The sequence below is a fragment of the Zonotrichia albicollis genome, chromosome 18, assembly GCF_047830755.1.
Source record: "Zonotrichia albicollis isolate bZonAlb1 chromosome 18, bZonAlb1.hap1, whole genome shotgun sequence".
In the NCBI taxonomy this organism is placed as follows: Eukaryota; Metazoa; Chordata; class Aves; order Passeriformes; family Passerellidae; genus Zonotrichia; species Zonotrichia albicollis.
The window spans coordinates 7,390,481-7,410,290 of NC_133836.1; the positions used below are offsets into that span (position 1 = coordinate 7,390,481).

Consider the following 19,810-nt stretch of genomic DNA (forward strand, 5'->3'; position numbering starts at 1 on the left):
CCACGAGATGAGTGATGGCCTCAGCTCAGCACCTCCTTCTCAGCTTCTGCTGTGTATCACACTTGTAGCTGAAGTAAGTGTGTGTGTTGGCCTTTTTAAAAATTATTGTGGATTGGAAATTTTAAATGTGTTTTCCATGTCTTCAGCCACAGGTGGATACGCTGAATTTGATGAATACAAAAACATAAATTAGTTTTTCAGATTGACTGAAGTGTTCTGAGGAACTTCCTGGGTAGTCACCACGCCTGACACCTTTCAGTAACAGCAACAGGGCTCCAGTCTTAGAAGCACAGCAGAGCATATGGGGAGCCAATTAATTCAGTAGATATTAATTAATAAACACATTTCCTCTGGGGAAAACCTTTTAGCACATCCAGTGTTTGGCCCAAGATTGGGCTTGCACGCATGAATGGATAGCAAACATGCTTTCCTGAATTGTCACTTGTTATTTCTCGATGGGCTGGGGAGTGCCTCCCCCAGACTGCTGCTGGCAGGCTTTGGGAGGGAGAGCAGCCTGCAGCTGATGCTGGAGCTGGCTCAGGCACCAGCACTGTCACACACCCGTGATGGCAGCACCCATCAGCTCTGCAGGCTGAGCTCTCTTTGTGTGGAGCTCCTTCACCCCTGTGTGCAGTGCAGTGATCAGCTCTGGGACAGCTGCTGCGGTCCTGAGGCACAGACCTGCCCAGAGCTGCTGTGGGGTGGCCAGGGCATTGTGGAGCCTCTCTCTTGCGGTGCAGCAGCTGTTTGCATCCTCTGTGCCCTGCACTGGCTGAGCAGGGCAGGCTGGATGGTTCATACACACTGCAGGGCAACTCACCCGAGTTCCAAACTCCACAAACTTGTGTTCTTTCAGAAGTAACCCATTGTTCTGTCAGCATGTTCATATTGCTCCAAGGTAAGAACAGTGAGCGTTTCTGCTGGAGCGTGGTCATTGATGAAGACTTTAACGTCTCTGCACCTGCTCCTGATAATTAATTAGTTCTCTTGTAAAACTTTCTTAGGAGAATCAAGATCCAAATGGTTTACTAAAGGTTTTTGCTGCTGACCATTTGAACTTGCTTGACTGCTCAAACTGGAAAATGCTGCGTAATATTATAAGAAGTTATTTTCACTGATTTTCTCTTCTGCTGTGGGGTTTTTGCTGCAGGTGTGAAGGTAATGTTCTTGAAGCAGCTCACTCACTGATTTGTTCTGAAGTTGCCATTTTAATAATGTAAAATTCCAATAGATTATTTATACAGACTTGTACTGAAATTTGCTTCTCTTCCCACTGAGTGTGAAGACAGAAGCCTACTATGGGAGTGCAAAACCACCTTCATTGCAAAATATGGCAGTGCTTCAGAATTGGCAGAGTGCTGAGGTGTGTCCTTACTGGTAGAGGACTGGACCAGAAGTGCTTGCTACCTTCATGGTTTCTTAGGTTCTTAACATTACCTGAAATACTCTCCATTAAAAAATTGTTTTATTTCTTGTGGTGCATGTGCAGGTGTGAAGTTGTGAAGAGAAGAATTCTTTAAATGAAAGTCTGTAAAGAATATAAAAGCTGCTCTGATGATTTCCTCTTAGAGAAGTTATGGGTATAAAATGCATGATGAAACGATTTTATCAATTATATCTTTAATAATAAGTAAAATTTCTAAAGCATTTGATATTTAAATATGCTACTTGAACTTCATGGAAGAAACAGTCAAGTGCTGCTTAGGTGCTCATTCACTGTGTGTATATTTATTACCTATCAAAATGTCACCTGTCTTTTCCAGCCACATGGGTAACCTTTCCTGCTTGGTACTTGCAGCCTGTATCCTTAGCAGGGAAAAATACTAATCCCTGATGAGTGCAACTGAAATGGTGGGTGAAGTCAGCAGAAATCTTTCTACACAGTGAGCTGGCAGGGCACGTTTGTAAGCCAGCAAACTGCAGTGCTTTGCAAAATATTACGGCTCCAAAAGCACAATGAATTATGTCTACCAGATTCACAAAGCTGGGATTAAGAATAGCTGCAATGTCTGCTGCTGAGGGTATATAGAGCACATTATCTGGTCTATTTTCTGGGTTTCTAAACACATTTTAGACGTGTACTAACAGCCTGTTAGAATATACTTGGTGGCTTTTGTGAAGTGAATGATAAGGTTATACTTTGGTTTCGTGTAATTTTGCAAATGGAACTGTGCTCAGTTTAAACTTCGGGCAAAAATTAGTTTTCTGTGGTTTTTTCCTGTGATCAGAGTTGCTGATGATTCCTTGTTCAGGAGTCAGTTTAATTTCTGTGTGTGAGCTGATAAATGGTGGGAGGCTGTAAATGCTGATGTGTTTGGTCACTGTTGACACAGATAATTTAATTAAGTGTAGAATCAGACTAGCTTTCTGCCTGTGGGGCGTGAAGTGTTCATGGTGTTGGACACAATTTGCTGTTCAGGATGGATATCTTTGTCTTCCACCCGGGTAACTAGATGGGTACATTTGCTCTTCCTGATGTGCTGTCATCCCTTGTAAGCAAGATTTATTAATTTGGCTCCATCTTTGTGTTGTGTTGTTCTTGTGCTTCCCTGGTATTCATTGCTTGGGGCAATATTCTCTTGCCAGTCCTCAGCCAGAGCTCTGAGCTGTCCTGCCCGGGGCTGGAAGTGCTGGGGCTGGCACAGGAGTTCCTGATGCGGGAGATGGGTTGTGATACATCTGGCTCTGAGCTCTCCTCCCCTTTCTGTCCTTCCCTGAATTAATCACTTGCACACCACCACGGGACAGTTCAGACCCATTCTGTTCATGCTGAGCTGATCCAGAAGTGTCCCCAAGTCACACACAAGACATCGTGCTGTTGCCTGAGTGTTCACTTGTGTCAAATCAAATACTGGGCTTGTGCTCAGGTTTCTTGTGTTTTATAATCTCTTCCCTGTCAGTACGAGATACACATCTAATGAGAGCTTAGCAACAAAAACATAGTCTAGGCAAACCACATAAAAAGCCAAAGAATGACATTATGGTGTTTGGAAAGCCTTAATAAAGAATCTTAATATACTGCCCTGTGTGGAGGGAGCTGCTGCTCGCCAGAAGATTTATGTGGTGAACAAAAGCGCTGTTAACAGGATGGAATTAAAAACTGAAATATTTCTTTCATACTTTTCCCCTCCTTCTCTTTTCCTGCCACTTTTTTTTTTCATGTGAAAGCCACTGATTTGGCTTCCACATGACACCCTGCTCATTTATGGGTTCAGTCTCTTCTCATTTTTATCTGTCCTCCCTTTTCCCTGACGTGCTTTATTGTTTGGTTTTGCCCTCCCTGGATAGACTCATGCATTTTGTAATGCTTTTTCTCTTCTGTTCATCTTTTTCTGGTGTTCTTCAGGCTGCAGCATTGCCTTTGCAACTGTTTGCCAGACTTACCATCTTCCATGCATATGTTTATCTGTCACTAACTGTAATACTCCTGATTTAGCAAGCTGAGATGTAGAATATTATGGATTTCTGTCAGATGAGTTTATTTGTTAACAATTTGTTAATATAATTGAGTGATGGGTTAGTCCAAGTCAGCAAACCTGACCCAGATTCAACAGCACCTTTTTGGAGATGTTTTTTGCTGCTGGAGACTCTGGGAAGGAATTAAAAGACATTGGCTTTCTCTTGGGAAAAAAATAAACCCACAAGCTGAAAACCAAAGTGGGATGAACCCTGCCAGTGTGTGTTTCTGAGAATATTCCCAGTGCTGTGCTCAGGGTGAGTCCTGAGGCAGGAACAGTGTTTATGGCAGGGTGTTCCTAGTGGGTGGTGGACTTGCTGCTGCTGGATTTGTAGTGATTGAGTCTGTCTTGCTGTTAAAAAAGATGGGTGGGATGATTGTTTATCTTTGATTCCTTGTAAAGAATTGGGAGAAAAACAAAACAGCTTCATTTGAACTCCAGGAAAGACAGCTGTGTGTATAGATGATTCCAGGACAGCTAATGCTTTATGGAGGACTTTGGTTTATTTCTGCCAAAATTTTAGTAGTGGAGGTGGGTCGCAGGAAAGCCTATAAAGGAGAGGAGTCAAGATGGGATACCAAACTCTGCCAGGAGAGGTGAAAATGGCGTGGCCTGTGCAGGCCTGATTCACAAAAGGAGTCTAACAGAGGAACATCATTTGTGTGAACGGGAAGCCGTCACTGCTGCCAGGGTGCATGGAGGGATTTAGGCACTTGGAGTGGTTCTGGCCAGGCTGTGAGCAAGCTTCCTAGGAGTTTACTAACACACCATATCCTATTTGCAGCCTAGCTTGGCAGGGCTTCTCTGGAAAAATTAAAGATTCTGTTTTCTGGCATAAAACCATAACAAGGAGTGGGAGGGAATTGCAGCTGTCCTGTCCTTAGGTTCAAACAGCTTGTCTTGCCAACTGCAGAGAAGTGCAGCCTTCAGAGCCTGAGTTTAGTTTGTGACTGATGGTTGTTAATAGCAAGTCCTTAATTTCATCCTGATCTCTTGTTTTGATCTGTGTCTGTTTAATTGAGAAATGGCTCTATCTCAAAAGCCCTCTGAGAACCTGCTTAAAAGTGATTTAGACTGCTGCCCAGGCTGCTGACTCTTGGGCTGCATCTTGTCTCAGTATTCATCATATTTGAATTCCATTGTGAAGTCCCAAATAAAAACACATCAGAAATAATAATCAAAAGGTACTATGTAAATAATTGAACACTTGGCAAACGTGATAGGATTTTACAATTCCAGTGCTTTAATGTAGAAGAGCTGACTGTATACACAGTGCCAGGAGGAGTGAGTGGTCATAGAAAGATGCCTATTTCCTGCAAGTACGTGGAACATTAGCCAGAGCTGATGACAAATGGAAAAAGCTAAACACATTTAACTAAGAAATTGAGAGCTATTTTACTTTGCTGGTGAAGGTATTTACCTCTGGGCAAGTGACTTCCACCTTAGCTTAAATGACTTTTTCCTTTTTGAGATTCATGCTGTAATAGCAGTCCTTGCTGAATGGTGCCTGTCGATATTGAGCACTCTTATTATAAACTGAATGGGGCCAGTGGTTTCCCATTCATTTTGTAGGTGACACTGCCTAGATAAAGGGTGCTCATCTCTTCTCTTCTCCCCTTCAGTTCCTGGTTCCTGCTGTCCCACAGCTGTTCCAGTTGTGCTGGCAGGACAGGTTTTTGGAGCTGTGCTGCAGACAGCAAAGGCTGGGATTGGGACACACAGTCCTTCCTGGGCAGTGGTTTCTCAGTTGACACAGTGCTCTGGTTTGCAATTTGGCCTTGCTTGAAGGGCTGCTGACAGCTGAGAAGGGGCTCACTGGTGGGAGGAGAGGCAACTCCGTAGGCAAAAGATGAACAGGCACCATTAGCCCCTTCTCTGGCTGACAGAAATCTCATGAAAAAGTAGTTTACTGAGGGCAGGCTGGAGGGGATGGGGAATTCCTTCACAAGCTTTAAATAATTTATTCTTAGCCTGAAAAATCTTTAGAGTGTGGTAGCAGTCACGTGTGAGGAGTAGTGTGCATGCAGGTGAGCGCCTCTCCATTATCAGGTTTATGAGTAAATAGAAACTTTTTTCTTAAAAACAATTAGGCCCAACCTGTTCAGCAGCAATTTTTTTCCATGTGTTTCTTCTTTACTTGCACAATTCACACTTGCTGTCTTAAAATTAAATGTGTGTGTGGCTTGTCAGTCTTCATCACAGACACTGGTTGAACCTTTCTCTCTGAAGGGCTCTCCATCAGCTTTCCATTATACCTTTAGGCACTTGACCTGTAATCAAATCACTCCTTGACCACCTTCTGAGGTTAACAGCTTAGGTGTGAAAGAGAGACCTCTGATCCTCCTGCTCTCTGGCTGTTCTCTTGGGTGTGCTCTGAGCCCAGTGCAGTGCATCCACATCCTTCCACAGCCGTGGATATGAGAACTGAATGTGTTCTTACGCAGGATTTTCATATCCAAGTGCTCACCTTTTTTTGTTTGTTTGGGTTTTTGTTGTTTTTGTTTTGGGGTTTGTTTTTTGTTTGGTTTTGGTGGGTTTTTTTGTTTGGTTTGGTTTTTTCGTTTTTTTACTTTCCATGCTGTTTATTGCTAGTTTAGCACAGGCACTTCCCTCTTCCCAATGTGTGAGGTCTGGCCATGTACAAGTAGGGGTAATAAGGTCAGTCTTAGGGAATAAACAGAAAATGTGTGAAATAAACAGACTGCTGGACAAAAAACCATCAGTGAACTCTCTTGGGTAGTTGAAATAGCACAGTAACTGCATTGCACTTGGGAAAATTGTCTTTCTGCTGGAATGTCTTCCATTTGGAAGATTTACAGCAGTCAGAGCAGCCTTCGGGTTTGTTGACTTGCTTGTGTCTTTTGGTGTTCCAATGGCTTTGTACCTATCCAGGGCCCTCCTGCACAGTTCAGTTCCTCTCCTGCTGTCCCTTTCCTGCTCCCTGGGGCTGCCCAGCAGCAGGAGCCAGGCTGGGTCAGAGGTGTCCCCACCTTCCTGCTGTGCTGTGTGCAGAGCGTGGCTTTGGTGGGGGGCTGGAATGGGGTGAGAAGCAGAGGGAAGAAGCAGTGAGTGATTTACCAGGGATCATCTCCTGGGAGCTGCTTGGGCTGACACAGTCCTGCTGCCTCACTGCCAGGCAGAGCTGCTCTGGGGCTTAGTAGTGGGAGACACTGGCAGGCACAGTCCTGGTGAGACGGGTGATTGGATTTATTGTCAATTGCTTTGTATTCCCTAGAATGAGAAATAATTTATTTTAAGGAACAGCTTTCTTGGAATGCAGGCTTAAACAATCATCAGTGGTCTGTTTGTTCTGTTTCCCTCAGGATTAGAAAAGTTTTTTGTTTGTTTTTTTGGGTTTTTTTTGCTTTTTGTGTTGTGTGTTTTTCCACAAAAAGCATTTTTGTGGCGTAGTTCAGATCTACCAGCAAGATTGTGGGTGGGTGAGGAGATGAGTTAAATTTAACACTGATCTGATGTGGCTCCTAGGACACTCAAATAATGCTCCAGCCTTGGTCGTAATTCAAAGAATGCAGAGATGGTTTAGATCTGCCTTGAAGTTAAAAGCAATTCTCTAAGGTAGTTTTGTAGCAGTGCAAGTGGGCGTGTGTGTGTTAGCCTAGAACTGGCTGTGTCTGGCAGGCTTTGGTTTAACTCGCTAATGATGTGTGAAGGTGGCTGGGGTAGAGTCTGGGACACACAGACTGCAGAAAGAAACCTGCTCTCACCTGCCAAACTGACAGTTGTTTTTTTTGTTTTAGATGAAGGACCTAGCTTGTACTTCTGACTCCCATGTGCATGTAAGTTTGTGGACTTGATCTCTAGTAACACGTGCATCCATTTAATTTGCGATCCAAACTCTGTGGGGCCTGCAAGAAATGAAATCTGAATGCTTGTCTTGCAGAAAGGAATGTAAAATTAGTCATTCCACACCACCCTTAATGCCAGTGCTATAGAGGCAGCAGGTGGAGATGAAGGAAAAAACTTGGTGGAAAATTATAATCCATGATGTAACCTCATCCCACTAAAAATTTCCCTAATTTAGCCTTGGTTAGTTCATCTGAAAGACTCCAGAGAGGAAACAAGTCAGATCTGTTTTGGGTTTGGTCAAAGATTAGGCATGCAGATTTACATTGTATTTGTCTTTGGGAGGTAGTTTGGCAAATTGCAGTGAACTCTCTGTACAAATCTTGGTCAGAAACAATCATTTCCTGCTCAGTTTCCTACTGGGCAGGCTGTCCACATAAACACTGGCCATGCTGTCTACAGTTAAGGGAAGGAGAGCTCTGTGTGCCAGGTTCTCTTTCTTTTTTGGGGTTTGGTTTTTGTTCTTTTTTTGGGTTTTGGTGTTTTTTGGTTTTTTTTTTTTTTTTTTTTTTTTTTGTTTGGCTTTTGGTTTTTTTTCTTTTTGGTTTTTTCGCCTGTATAGTTTTCATATTACAAATAATGACTTATGCTTCTATGTTACTACTTCATCTTGCTGAACTGCTGGGAGAAAAAGGGTTATGACTGAGGGACTGAATGATGACTTGTGATACCCTTGTCCTGTTCTGGGTTCTACACAGAGTACTTACACTGGGGCTTTGAGGCCTGGATTCATCCTCCAGCTTCAATGCTGCCTTGAAGCACTTGATATAATTTCTGTGCAGAATCAGTGGCAAGAGCTGGATATGTCCAAGGAAGTAATTTAGTCTGTGCAAGTTCCCGTTCCCTGAGACTACTTCTCTTCTTTTTGACTAACAAGAAAGAATTAAGTTACCCTGCATTTAGATACCTTGCTAAGCTGCCTAAAGTTAAATGGTGTGAATGTGAACCTATTACTCATCCATTTCCCCATCTGGAAGTTGTGTGTCCTCAGACTTCCTTCCCAGGAGCTGCTGAGGTGAGCAGGCAGCCCTGTCACATTGCAGCACTGCTGCCCTTTGCAGTGCAAAGCTGCTGGTGATGGTTTTGTTCAGAAAATCCAGGGGCACGTGTGGTTTCCTGAGCATTACCTTAATGTAGTGGCACTGATTAACATGTAAGTTTTAAGTGCATATCATCACATCAGTTGAAGCTGACTGAGATGTAATGTCTTGACATCAGTGGTTAACACCCAGTCAATCTGAAAAGCAGGGCAAGGCAATAGAGAGCCCTGAGAGACACCTTGTCAGAGTGACAAATTGCCCTTTCTGATTCAAAGGACCAGCTTGCATGGCAGTGCTGAACAGCTCCTGGAGAAAGGGGAGGAGAGCATGGGAAAAATACCCTATTTGTTTAGGCCTTCCCATGTATTTTTTGTTTGTTGCTCAGACTTGAAGCTCTTTGTTTTCCTTAGTCTGAAACAACTTAACAGCAGGTTGAGAGGAGCAAAGCCTCTGGGATTCTGCCTCTCCCACTTCTCCTTCTTATAAACTGTTTACAATCTCCTTCAGTTTCCTAGCTTTGTATGGAAAAGTTCAGTGGGTCAGCTTTCCCTTTAGCTTCATCCATCATTCCAGTCAATTAGAAATAGTTGAGGGCCAATTGCCCGGTCTTCCATTAACTGAGACACTTCAGATTGTTTAAAATAGCATAAAAGGCTCTTTGTTGACCGTGGGGCAGGCTCTGGATTTGCCCGTTGATGGGCAGCTACCGCGTGGCTGAACAGAGCCCCAGTGTGTCCTGCTGTACTTGAGGGGTGGATGTTGCTGCTCCAGGCCTTGGCTGGCCTTTGATTCCTTCTCCTTCACCTCCTGCTCTCCCTGAAAGGTGTGATGCCTTCAAAGGGTGAATTACCATGCCTGCTTCCCAAAAACCCGCTCCTCTTTGTGGCTTTTCAGAGCTCCTGTAGTGAAGGGTTTTCTCCAGTTGCTGAAATGTTCCTTTTAACCTTGGTGCTTTAAAGGCTCTTGGCATTATTTGTTCCTTGCTTGTCGTGTGTGTTTCTGAAGGACAAAGGAAGTGTGTAAGTGTTCAGGAAACAGTTGGTGCATTGTGGTGTGGGGCTGAGTTCATTCTGGTACCCCGTGCCAGGACAGCCTGCTTTCATTTGGGGCTAACATTTCCCTTCTGTTCTGAACTGACCAGCCTTAGGGGAGAGCTTGTCAGAGCTCCAGCAGAGCTTTGGGCTTTCTCGTAGGTTGATGTGTTTGGGTTCACATGGAAGTGCACTGAGTCCATTGTATACATACATATACATAAATATATATTTATGTATATAAACCCCACATTTTATTTCACATGAGAAAACAAAAAAGTAAGTTTACTAAATGGAGGTTTGTTTATCTGCAGCAAAGTAGATATTTATGTATTCCCCTATTTAAGTCATTCTCTGTATTGTAGATTTCCCTTCCAGCATCATGTGTGCCTGGGTTTCAATACAGGCTGGTCCATGTGCTTTTTGTTGTTCTAGAGCCACCCTGCTTGACTGTGCCATCATTTGATCCCAGTTTTGGCCCAATGTTTCCCCAGACATGAAGAATTTGGGTGGGTCTGGCTGTGTACTTGTGCTTTGGTGCTGAAGACTTGGACCTCGCTGTGCTTTTTGAGCTGGGGAAACAGCCTGTGGCAGTCCCTGCACTTCAGGTCTCCTTGTGCTTGCAGAAGGTGCTGTGCCTTGCAGTGGTGCAAGCACTGAGTGTATGGGGGCTCACCTGGTTTTGAAAAACAAACTAAAAACAATGGGAAGGTTTCCTGTTGTGCTGCCCCTCAGGGGACACAGGCTCAGTGATGGGCACGAGCTGCTCAGCTTGGAATCCAGCTTTTGCACTGCTGAGATGCACAGAAAGCTCTCAGGACAAATCAGGGCAGAGAGCACAGCGGGGATCTTGAGGCTGGGGTGAAAGAAGGGTGCTCTGACAAGGCAGGAGGCTGTGATAACCAGATTTGAGAGTCTTTAGCTGCTGGAGTTGATCTTGTACTAGAAAAAAAATCTACCCTAAATACACAAAATTCAACAAATTCCATCAGTGATTTCCTCCTTCTCTGATGTCCCAGTCTGATGCAGATCTCAAGACAGACTTTTTTTCAGCATCTGTGTTCCTGCAGGTTTGCCTTTTGTGTCTTTCTCCACATGCCTTCAGCAAATAAAAGCTTGAGGACATGACTGAGCTGGAAGTGCAGACCTAAGTGGGAAGGAGACCATTGGGGCACAACATCAGCCTGAGCTTGACTCCAGCAGAGCCAGTGTTCTCTTGCTTTGCACTTAGAAATAATCTCGTGCTTTGCAGAGATTGAAGCTTTAACAAGTAACTTAAAGAGTAGTAGAGGAGAGAGAATCCACATTTAATTCAATTAGCATTGTTGTCCAATGCCATTAATTATGCCCAGACTTGTAATGTGTTTCACAGGAGCTGATACACTCGAGCTTTGTCTGTGCTGGGGTTGGCTGAGGACAAGTATGTCCACTGATGTAGAATCCAGCCTTTGTGCTTTGCAAAAACCCTCAAGTCTGGTATGTGACTGTAGCCTGGAGTAAGGAGTAGCTGGAATAGCCTGCACTGCAATCTTTAGAACAAAGGAGATCTTGGGGACAATGCAGATTTGATGTACATGATTTCAGTATTCTTGAAGAGAGGCTGTTTTAGTGGAAATAATCATCCCCTGCAATTTTATATTATTTCCAGACTGTTTAAAATTGTTCCATAGGCAGAGAATAAAAAACTTTGTTTACTGTCTTGAAGTAGGATGTCTGATCCTCCTGGGGGAGGTTATTCTTTTATTAAAACAGATATAAAGTAGCTGCTTTGATGGAAATACAACGCTAGGAATTGAAATGGTGATGATTACAGAAGCTATAGTAGTCTAATGCAAAATAAGCCCTAGGAGATATGTGCCCTAAATGATAAATCACTGTTCTTTAACAAAACAAGAATTACTGTTACTTTATGTTTCTTGCTTATTTTACAAGGTCTTTAGCTGTTTCATCTGCGCTTAACTTTTACAGGCTGGAGGTAAATTGATTGTTGCTTTGTGTTGTAAATAGCCTGGCTTTTTTAAAGCACACTGGAGATGCAAGCACAAATCAACAGGATAGGATTCATTTGGTCTCAGAAAAGCAGAAGTAAAAGGAAGAGTCATGACTACTGACACCACATGCAATAACTGCACTGGAATCTGTTCCTATAATTTGGTAGAGTTTTGTTATCTCATTGCTTTTGCTTTGGAAGCCTCCAGTAAGGTAAATGAGTAATATGTTATTTTGTTCTCCTTCTAGCAGGCAGGGAACTACTGGTAGCATTATTCATTAGGGGTGTCGTGTTCCAGCCCTATCCAGCAGCTTGTGGTTTACTCTGGATAATTAGGCATACCTGCCAAATGTTTGCAATCTGAGATGCTGAGGTGTGTTTAGCAAAAAAGAGCGTCCTAAATAATGGCTTCGAAGCTGAGCACAGAGGAAGTAGTTGAAAAGGGTAATGTGTCCCAGTTTCTGCAATTTGTGATGACCTAAAATCCTTAATGATGGTGTCTAAAAGCAGATAACAAAACCTTTGCATCTTTTCTACGTTAATGTTCGCTTGTGACAGCTCCAGGCTAGTGATGTAGAGAAAGGACTGGGTTTGGAGATGAAAGAAGCACCTGGTTGAGGCAGTTCAGGGGTGAGCTGGGTGCCGGGCTGTCCCCTGAGCTGGGTGCTGGGCTGTCCCCCGAGCTGGGTGCCGGGCTGTCCCCTTGGCTGTCCCCTGAGCTGGGTGCCGGGCTGTCCCCTTGGCTGTCCCCTTGGCTCACTGCATTCCTCAGCAGCTCACACAGTAACAAGGAAGAAACAGTTGATGCTGGCTGGGCACCTGTCTGTGTTGAGATATCTACCTTGAGCTTTGCAAGCTTTTAGCCTCTCTGATGCCTAGGACAGTCTCTAGATAACAATAGTTTTCTCTTGTAGGAATGCAGATCTGTACCATATCTCCCTGAATCTTCATTTTAGAAGCAGCCAGAGGATAAAACCCAGCACAACGCTCATTTAAAGTCAATATGCTGGCGCTTGCAATTTGCTCATGTTTAAGTGCCTAGCTTTTAAGGTTTCCTTTGCCCACAGGCAGTCTGAACACAAAGGCAGGCTCTCTTTTTTTTTTTTTTTTTTTTTTTTAAATAAAGAAAAAGTATTGCAAAAGCTCAAAGAACAACATATTTCTTTCCACCTTCCATCTCCTCAGGTTTATTATCAGAAAGCAGAGGCTGCCTTTATAAAGTCTAGAGGGGAACAGAGAGATGCCAGCACCTCAAGTGCAGCTGGAGATGAAGGTGGTGGATGAGCTCTGTGTGTACATACTGGTGTGAGAGGAGTGAGAAAGTTCCACCTCGAAGCAGTGGTGAGCTTTACAGGGATAAGGTGTTGTGCAAAAACCCTCTGCATGTAACTGATTTCTTTATTCTTGGTAAGCTTTGGTTGAGTGAAGATGAATAAAAGTTCTGAGTCTCCATTCTCTTGCAGTATTGTGTAAATTATTCTCTTTGCAGGAAAGTTTCACTGTGGGGTGTGAGAAAGGGAGTTGCAGTTATAACACAGTATCTTCAAGAAAAATGTGAAGAGAATAATGTATTTAGTGCAGGAGCAATTCCCCTTCTGGAGCCATGCACAGAAGGCACGATGTGCCATCTGAACTCTACCATGAAGAATTCAGCATGTATCATAAGTTATTTGCCATTAATGATTTGAGTCCTGCAGACTGGAAGGAGTGATTTTCTTTAGGATTTCAGAAGCCTTATTCACATTGATTCTGTAAGCTGAGTTATTCTGTGGTTTCAATGGAAATGGAAGTAGTGCCTGCTTGTATCACTTCTTGTATCACCTTTGAAGGCTGTCTCTGTTGCATTTTGACTGAGGTGATTGGCAGAGGTTTATTGTCATGGTCTTGGTTAATATTAGTGCTTACCTGAAAATGGGAGTGGCTTTCTTACTCAAGTCTGTGCTCCAGAAGGTCAGAATACAGCTCTAAATAAAGGAAAACTGGGCAGGGGCGTCTCAGCTTGTTTGTTTAAAGAGAAATAAATGTGGACCTTAATGAGACATCAGCAGCAAAAGGTCATATGGCACAGCAAAAGGGGAAATGCAAAGGCTATAGCTGGGTTGAAATGCAATTTTTCTAAATGATAGAAAATCTAGTTTTGTAGTTCCCTGGTGATGAAGCTGTTCACATGTGGAGAATATTTAAACCTTTATGTAGTTAGGCTGAGCACCTCTGTTACAGCATTTCATCCCAAGCCTTTTTGTTTTCCTGTGGTGTGAAGAGATGGAGTGAATTTGTCCAGAGTTTGCTTTCGGCACAGTGTGTTCAATTTGCAGTTTTGGCCTTTGTGTCATTCTTCTTGAATTTTCTGGTTTTGTTTTTAAAATATGTATGTAAAAATGTGTGTGTGTGTATAGTCCTTAATAAAGGATGTTCTTTGTGTGTCTGTTTGACAGGATGTGCCAACAGAAGCCCTGCTTTGGCTTTAAAGCCTGTGTAGCCAGATACCTTCAGGGCTTGTAAAGAAATGAGCAGTTTGTAGTTTCATTTAACATGGCTGAGGATTCATGATGCTGGGCAAAAGTCTGAGTTCTCAGTGCATAAGCTGGTTCTTTATTGGCCTCTTGCTGGGAAACTTCTGAAAGACATTCATCTTCCAAAGGGAGCTTCTCTGATTTCTGTGCTGGAACACACAATTGCATAAGAAAAAGGAAGGTTCAGGCGCTGGTGTTGGCAAGAGCAGAGTGTTCTCTTTAGGCAGCATCCCTGCAAGAACCTGCCTTTGATCTCCCTGCTTTCTGTTTAGATTTTATTATGTTGTCTATCTGTTATCAATTTAAATAAGCTTGTAGCCAGTTAGACCTTTCAGACTTAGTGAGGCTGTAGGAAGGGAAGCATTTCAGGGAATTAATCTCTAGCCAGGAGGTTTTTGTTTAATTATCGTGGCTTGGGGCAGTTTGAGAGAGGTGTCTGTTTAATTGTAGGTGTTGATGTTTTATAGCCTTCTCTAGTCTCCAACTGAGTGTACTTTATCAAATGCAAAGGAACTTTCAATGGTGTGTAAGATTAACTGCTCTGAAAGCCAGTGGGCCTGTTCACTGCAGAACTGAAAGAATGTTTTTGCAGAGAAAAATTCCACTCCTTCTGTGCAGGGCATTGAGAAAGCTTAAAGCAGATTTACATTTAAGATAGTCTGTTAGTCTGTTGCCTGTTAATATGAAGTACTTGATAGATGCTTCACATGATTTCTGTTTGCTGCACTGAGCCCAGTCATACCAGCACAGTTGCAGCAAGCTTGTCTGACAGGAGATACTCCTTTCTATGATTCTCTGCTTGCAAATTGTTGGGTAAAACGTGGGGTTTTTTCAATCAAAGAAGCTGAAATCATTGGAGTAGTTACACCATGATGGTGTAGAGTGAGAGTAGAAGTGAGAAGTTAATTTTTTTTTACCTGCTTCTTTATAGGAACAAAGCCCCAGTAACCAGACTTCAATAGCAATGATGCAAGAGCCTCAAGAAATGGTGGAAGAGACAGTTACTGTGGAGGAAGACCCAGGCACTCCCACTTCCCACGTGTCTATTGTCACTTCTGAAGATGGAACCACAAGGAGAACTGAAACCAAGGTGAGAGGTTAACAACCACTGAGGAAAATGGCAAAGTGCCATCTAATCATGGAGTAGAAATAGCAGGGAGTAGCCTGAGTGATGACAATCATGCTATTGTGATCCTCAGTGGTTTTGAGCATCGTGTTTGCCAGCAGAGCTGAGTTCAGGGCTTTTTCAGTTTCACCTCTGTGTCTAGATTGCTCCCTGTCAGCTGTGCTGATACTGCTCTTCATGGAGCTGTGAACTGAGCAGTAGAAATTACCCAGGTTAACCAAACAAAAACACCAGAACCCCTCCTCAGGGGGTTATTCTTATTCTTATTCTTATCTGCTTATTCTTGCAATATTCACTTCATTCTACTGAAGCAGTTCACAGCATTGCCCTGCAAACAAAAATTGATGAGTTTGTAGGGCTTGGCTGAGGAAAATATGTCTTAAATTAGTGACAGTCTATAATAACATTATATTATGATTATGCCTTTGTCCTGTGGAACAAGAAACAGCCTATGTAAATAACACCATAGCATTTAAAACCTGCAATAATCTTGTGAATGGCATCTCACTCCTAATGCATGGGGAAAGCTGGGTGTGCTCTCAAGTGACTGTACCTCAGGTTTGGCTGGATTATGGGTGTTGCAAGTGTTCTAATTTTCCTGATATCTTTTTGTTCTTGTGTAAGGTAATTTTACAGTCTCTGTTGAGCAGGTGCTGTGTGTTCATGGCTGCCTTGGGTGCTTTCAGTGACACTGAAATGTTAAAAAGATGAAGGGTGATTCCTGTTTTAAAAACTTCTAAACAGGAGTGATTTAAAAATAAATGGGAGGGGATTGTTCAGCTGCTTTCTGTGTTAAAAGGAGTCAAAGAGAGGTCACTGTGTAAATCAGTTTTTATTTTCACTGGTGCTCCAGATTTGCAGTCCACTAGGATATCTATTCAGGACATCAGATCCTCAAGTTGAAGTAAATAAATGTTGATTTCCTGAGGTCAGTAGGCCTGCACAGATGATAAACTGAGTATCTGGTTTAATAGTGGTTGCGGTTAGTTACAAGGTAAACATAACTGGCCTATTTTCTGATTGTTGGAAGGAGATTAAGGTCTTAAAATAAAAACAGATGAACAAAAAAACGTCCACATTTTTATTAGCTCTTCAAATAATCTAATATATTTAGTTTGTGACTTACATGAAAGAAATGCTATTTTCTTTCTAGTGGCAGCAACAACAACTGTTATTTGCAGGAAGGAAGTGATAAAATTACAGTGGGGATGGACACCTTTTTATATGTACTAATAGTAGTGCATAGTTTTAGGAGGCTGCAAGGGCATAAGATTATAGCTATGACTGTAAAAATAGAGGTGAGGCCGTGCCTCACCTAGATAACAGGACCACATGGAGTGAAGTAGTTTGTCTGGAATAGTTGTGGCACTGATAAAAGCTGTGTGTTTGTCACGGCTCAGAGGTGTGATTTTCTCCTCTGTGTTCGGGGGGACCTCCTGTTCTTCCATCTTCCCACAGGAGAGCACAGGAGCAGCTTCAGAGCAGGCATTGTGGCTGCTTAGGGGAAAGGAAAATTGAAAAAACAGCAACCCTGCAGCTACTGTTCCATTTCAAAGAGCAAGGCTTTCTTGTGCTGCTGCAGGTCATGGCAGGCACTGAAGTGTGTCCAGGATGGGGGTGGGATGTGGAGCTGTCTTACTCTCAATTTGTGTTTTTTCAAATCATGCCACTGACTGCAGCTGAAGTACTACCTGGAGCTGTTTCCCAGTAATTCATTGCTACAAGTACCAACAAAAAATACTAAAAACTCAGTTGTTGAGAAAAGAGACTCTGAAATGTCAAAACACAGCCTGGCTTAGCCCTGACTCTCAGAAGAGGTGATGAGACTTTGGTGGGTTGTTGCCTCTGAAATGGTTTTGTTTTGACTTCTCCTTGCAATGATAAAAATGTATAGATTTAACAGCTCTTAAATACTAATCTGAGGTCAGATTTTGCAAGTTTTTTACATCACTTTGGTCTTCAACTTGCATTTTGTTTTGGTAGGGACTGTGAAAATGAAACCTGTGTCACTGGGGTTCAGTAGCATCAGTTAATTGCCCTGGAGTTAATTGTTATTGACACAATCATTTCTAATAGGTGTCATCATGGTGCTTTCATAGCTCATGCTATTATGTGTGAGAGCCTTACAGAGAGAATTAAGTTTCCTGGTACCTCTGTGCAGTGGCAGAATTCTGTCCTTGCTGCTCAGAGGAGGGTGCTGAGGAAATCTCCCTGGCATGGGAGGTGCAGCCACTGCTGGCCAGGAGTAGGAGATGTTGAGCCCAAAAACTGCAGTTTTGTGTCTTTGCCTGTTCCCTCACAGATTTAAAGAAATTGAAAATACACTTAACAAATCCCCCCCAAACCAAAGCACCCCACGTGAATGTGGCCTTGCATTCAGTGTGCAGGTGGGATGTGGGTCCTTGTAGAGGAGCAGCATTTCCTGTGCTGGGGATCCTCACATCTCCTGTCAGACTCCCCAGTGTGAGGCTGGGATGGTCACACTGTGCTCGGTGGGGGTAGGTTTTTACTCTTTTTACTCTGAGCAATAGCCCTTTATGTTCTGCATTGCTCTGCTTGCTCCAGGCTCCTTTAGGGAAGGATTTAGAACCTGTTTTTGTTGTGTCTGTAACTAAGGGCTCTGCTGGACAGTGTCAGCCACAATCTCCAGCATATCTGTCTTGCAGAGAAAGTGGGGGCATGAGATACTTCCTGTGACAGAGTAAATAACACGGGTCATGTTTTTTTAAGAGCCAAAGAGACCAGAGATGTTTTTTTCAAATGTATTCTTTCTTTGGTGGATAGTTTATGTGGGGATTTGTCAACCTGATGCCATTTTTGGATTCTTAAAAGGAAATTATCACTTATTTTTGTTAAATTGTGCCAATTTCTAGCCTACTGGAGAGCGATGCCTCTGAAATTCTTCCTCTTGAAATGCAGCACAGCAAAGGTTGTAAGCGTGAATGCTCCTGGATGCTGCTGTTCCTTTATTCTCTGTTCCTTCCCCTGTTGTTTCAAACCCATAATTTATAGAGGTTATTCTTTTCAATAGTGTATTAAGTAAACAACCTTAATCTAGATGCATTGACAGTTTTGCTTTGCTTTTCCCTCATCTTTGAAAATGCCTGTAGCAGTGAAGCAGGGAGAAGGCGTAATAGAATTTAATATTTGACATATTTTAAATAGAGAACATCTGCCTTTTCAAAATGAGATATCTCTGGGTAATTTTCTCCTACCTGTTATTCTTTTAGTGTTATACTAAGTCCCTACATAGCATTCATTGCACAAAAGATGTAGCAGATAACACTTCATTTCAACTTTATAATATCTCTGGAAGCCAAATACCCATCAAGCTAAAACAGTGAAAGTCACCTTGGGGAGAGACTTCCATTTCTTGCTGCTGGCTGGAGCACTGCCAGGTGTTAAAGGGAGGCTGTTGTAAGTGACTCAAGAGAACTCAGTAAAACAAATTAGGTGTGTGTGTGTTCGTGTAAATGTTCACTTTTTTTCTTTTTTCAGGCACATTTTATTTTTATCTTTGAAACGCCAAAAGATTTGAGATATGTAGGTCACTGTTACTCATTGAAATTGATGTTTTATCATAGCAAACTGGGAAATCAATCTGTATACAAAGTTGTTTAATTTGTGGTCCATCCATTTTCTTTGAGCTTTCCAATATTCAGCAGGTGCAGCTCCCAGCAGTGATGAACTGCTGTTCCCACTTCCTAACACCTGTGCTAGGAAAGTGATTCTTACCAAAACTCTGGGTTCTGCTGGTGCCAGGTACCCCCAGAGGCAGTTCTTAGAAACTCTGCAGGAAATTCAAAGGAATTAGGCGATAGAGCCAGAATGGATTTAGCTGAAGTTGAGGGCCCTTTCAAAATGTGAAATACTAGGCTTGAAATTGAAGAGGATAGATTTCAGCTGTTGTTTTGAAAACCTGCAGGGTGAGTTCTTCCACAGCATTTAATAGAAAGGTAATAGCTTCAACCTGCATGGGCTGATAAATTTTTACAGTCCATAGTTCAAAAATGAGCTCACAGAAATGTCAGGATGCTCTGATCCTCCTGCATTCCTTCTCATCTGATTCTTGGTTTACAACAGTTTCAACAAGATTGTTATCCCTGTCAGCTTTTATAATGCAGTTAATTTATTTTAAATAAATTAGAGGCAAAACAAAACCAACCTCAGAAACAAAGTGAAAGGCAGAATTACAGATAAGATGACTGCATCTGACCATGCCAGCCCAGATCCACAGAAATCTGGGTACAGTCTTTACTCCTCTGGGACTGAGAACTGTGAGGCACCTACTTGTACCATGTGCACATGCATCCAGTAAATCCAGTTGTTGGATAGTTTCATGTTTTTTCTCCCATCCTCCTAGATAAATAGGATAAGGGACAGAAAAATACAGAAGGTGCTTCAAATGTGTGAATATTTCCTTTATGTTCCATTGGCAAATGTATTTCCAGAAACAGAATTAGTGAAACCATTACTATGGGGCCTGTAAGGGAATTATTTACTAAAATAATTGTTATTTATGTGATGAGCAATGGTAAGGTCAGTAAACCCGAAGTGTACTTCGATTTTGGTGTGTGGAGAGCAGCAGTGAAAGCACTGACTTGAAGTATCACAAAATTTTGGCTGCAGAGAGCTTGAACTAGTAGGTAAATTGGATTTTTTTTTTGTCTTGTAGCTGGAATCTTGGTAGCTGTACAGGGCATAAAGAATTACAAATATATTGTAAGCATACTAAGACAGCCTCTTCATAGGAAAATACTCTGAAGCTTTCCTCTGGTACTTCAAGAT

At 42.5% G+C, this 19,810-nt stretch overlaps 1 protein-coding gene across 21 annotated transcripts in view; it reads left to right on the forward strand.

Annotated features, from left to right (window-relative positions):
• The window catches only part of ARVCF (ARVCF delta catenin family member), a 251,292-nt gene that overhangs the window by 144,141 nt on the left and 87,341 nt on the right, over positions 1-19,810 (forward strand). For 13 of the 21 annotated variants that reach the window (XM_074554654.1, XM_074554657.1, XM_074554656.1 and 10 more), the window contains 2 exons: positions 7,217-7,255; positions 14,828-14,986. In XM_074554654.1, the coding sequence (XP_074410755.1) occupies positions 7,217-7,255; positions 14,828-14,986 (198 nt within the window). The remainder of the gene's footprint in view (positions 1-7,216; positions 7,256-14,827; positions 14,987-19,810) is intronic. The other 8 variants (XM_074554666.1, XM_014268382.3, XM_014268383.3 and 5 more) reach the window with 1 other exon arrangement.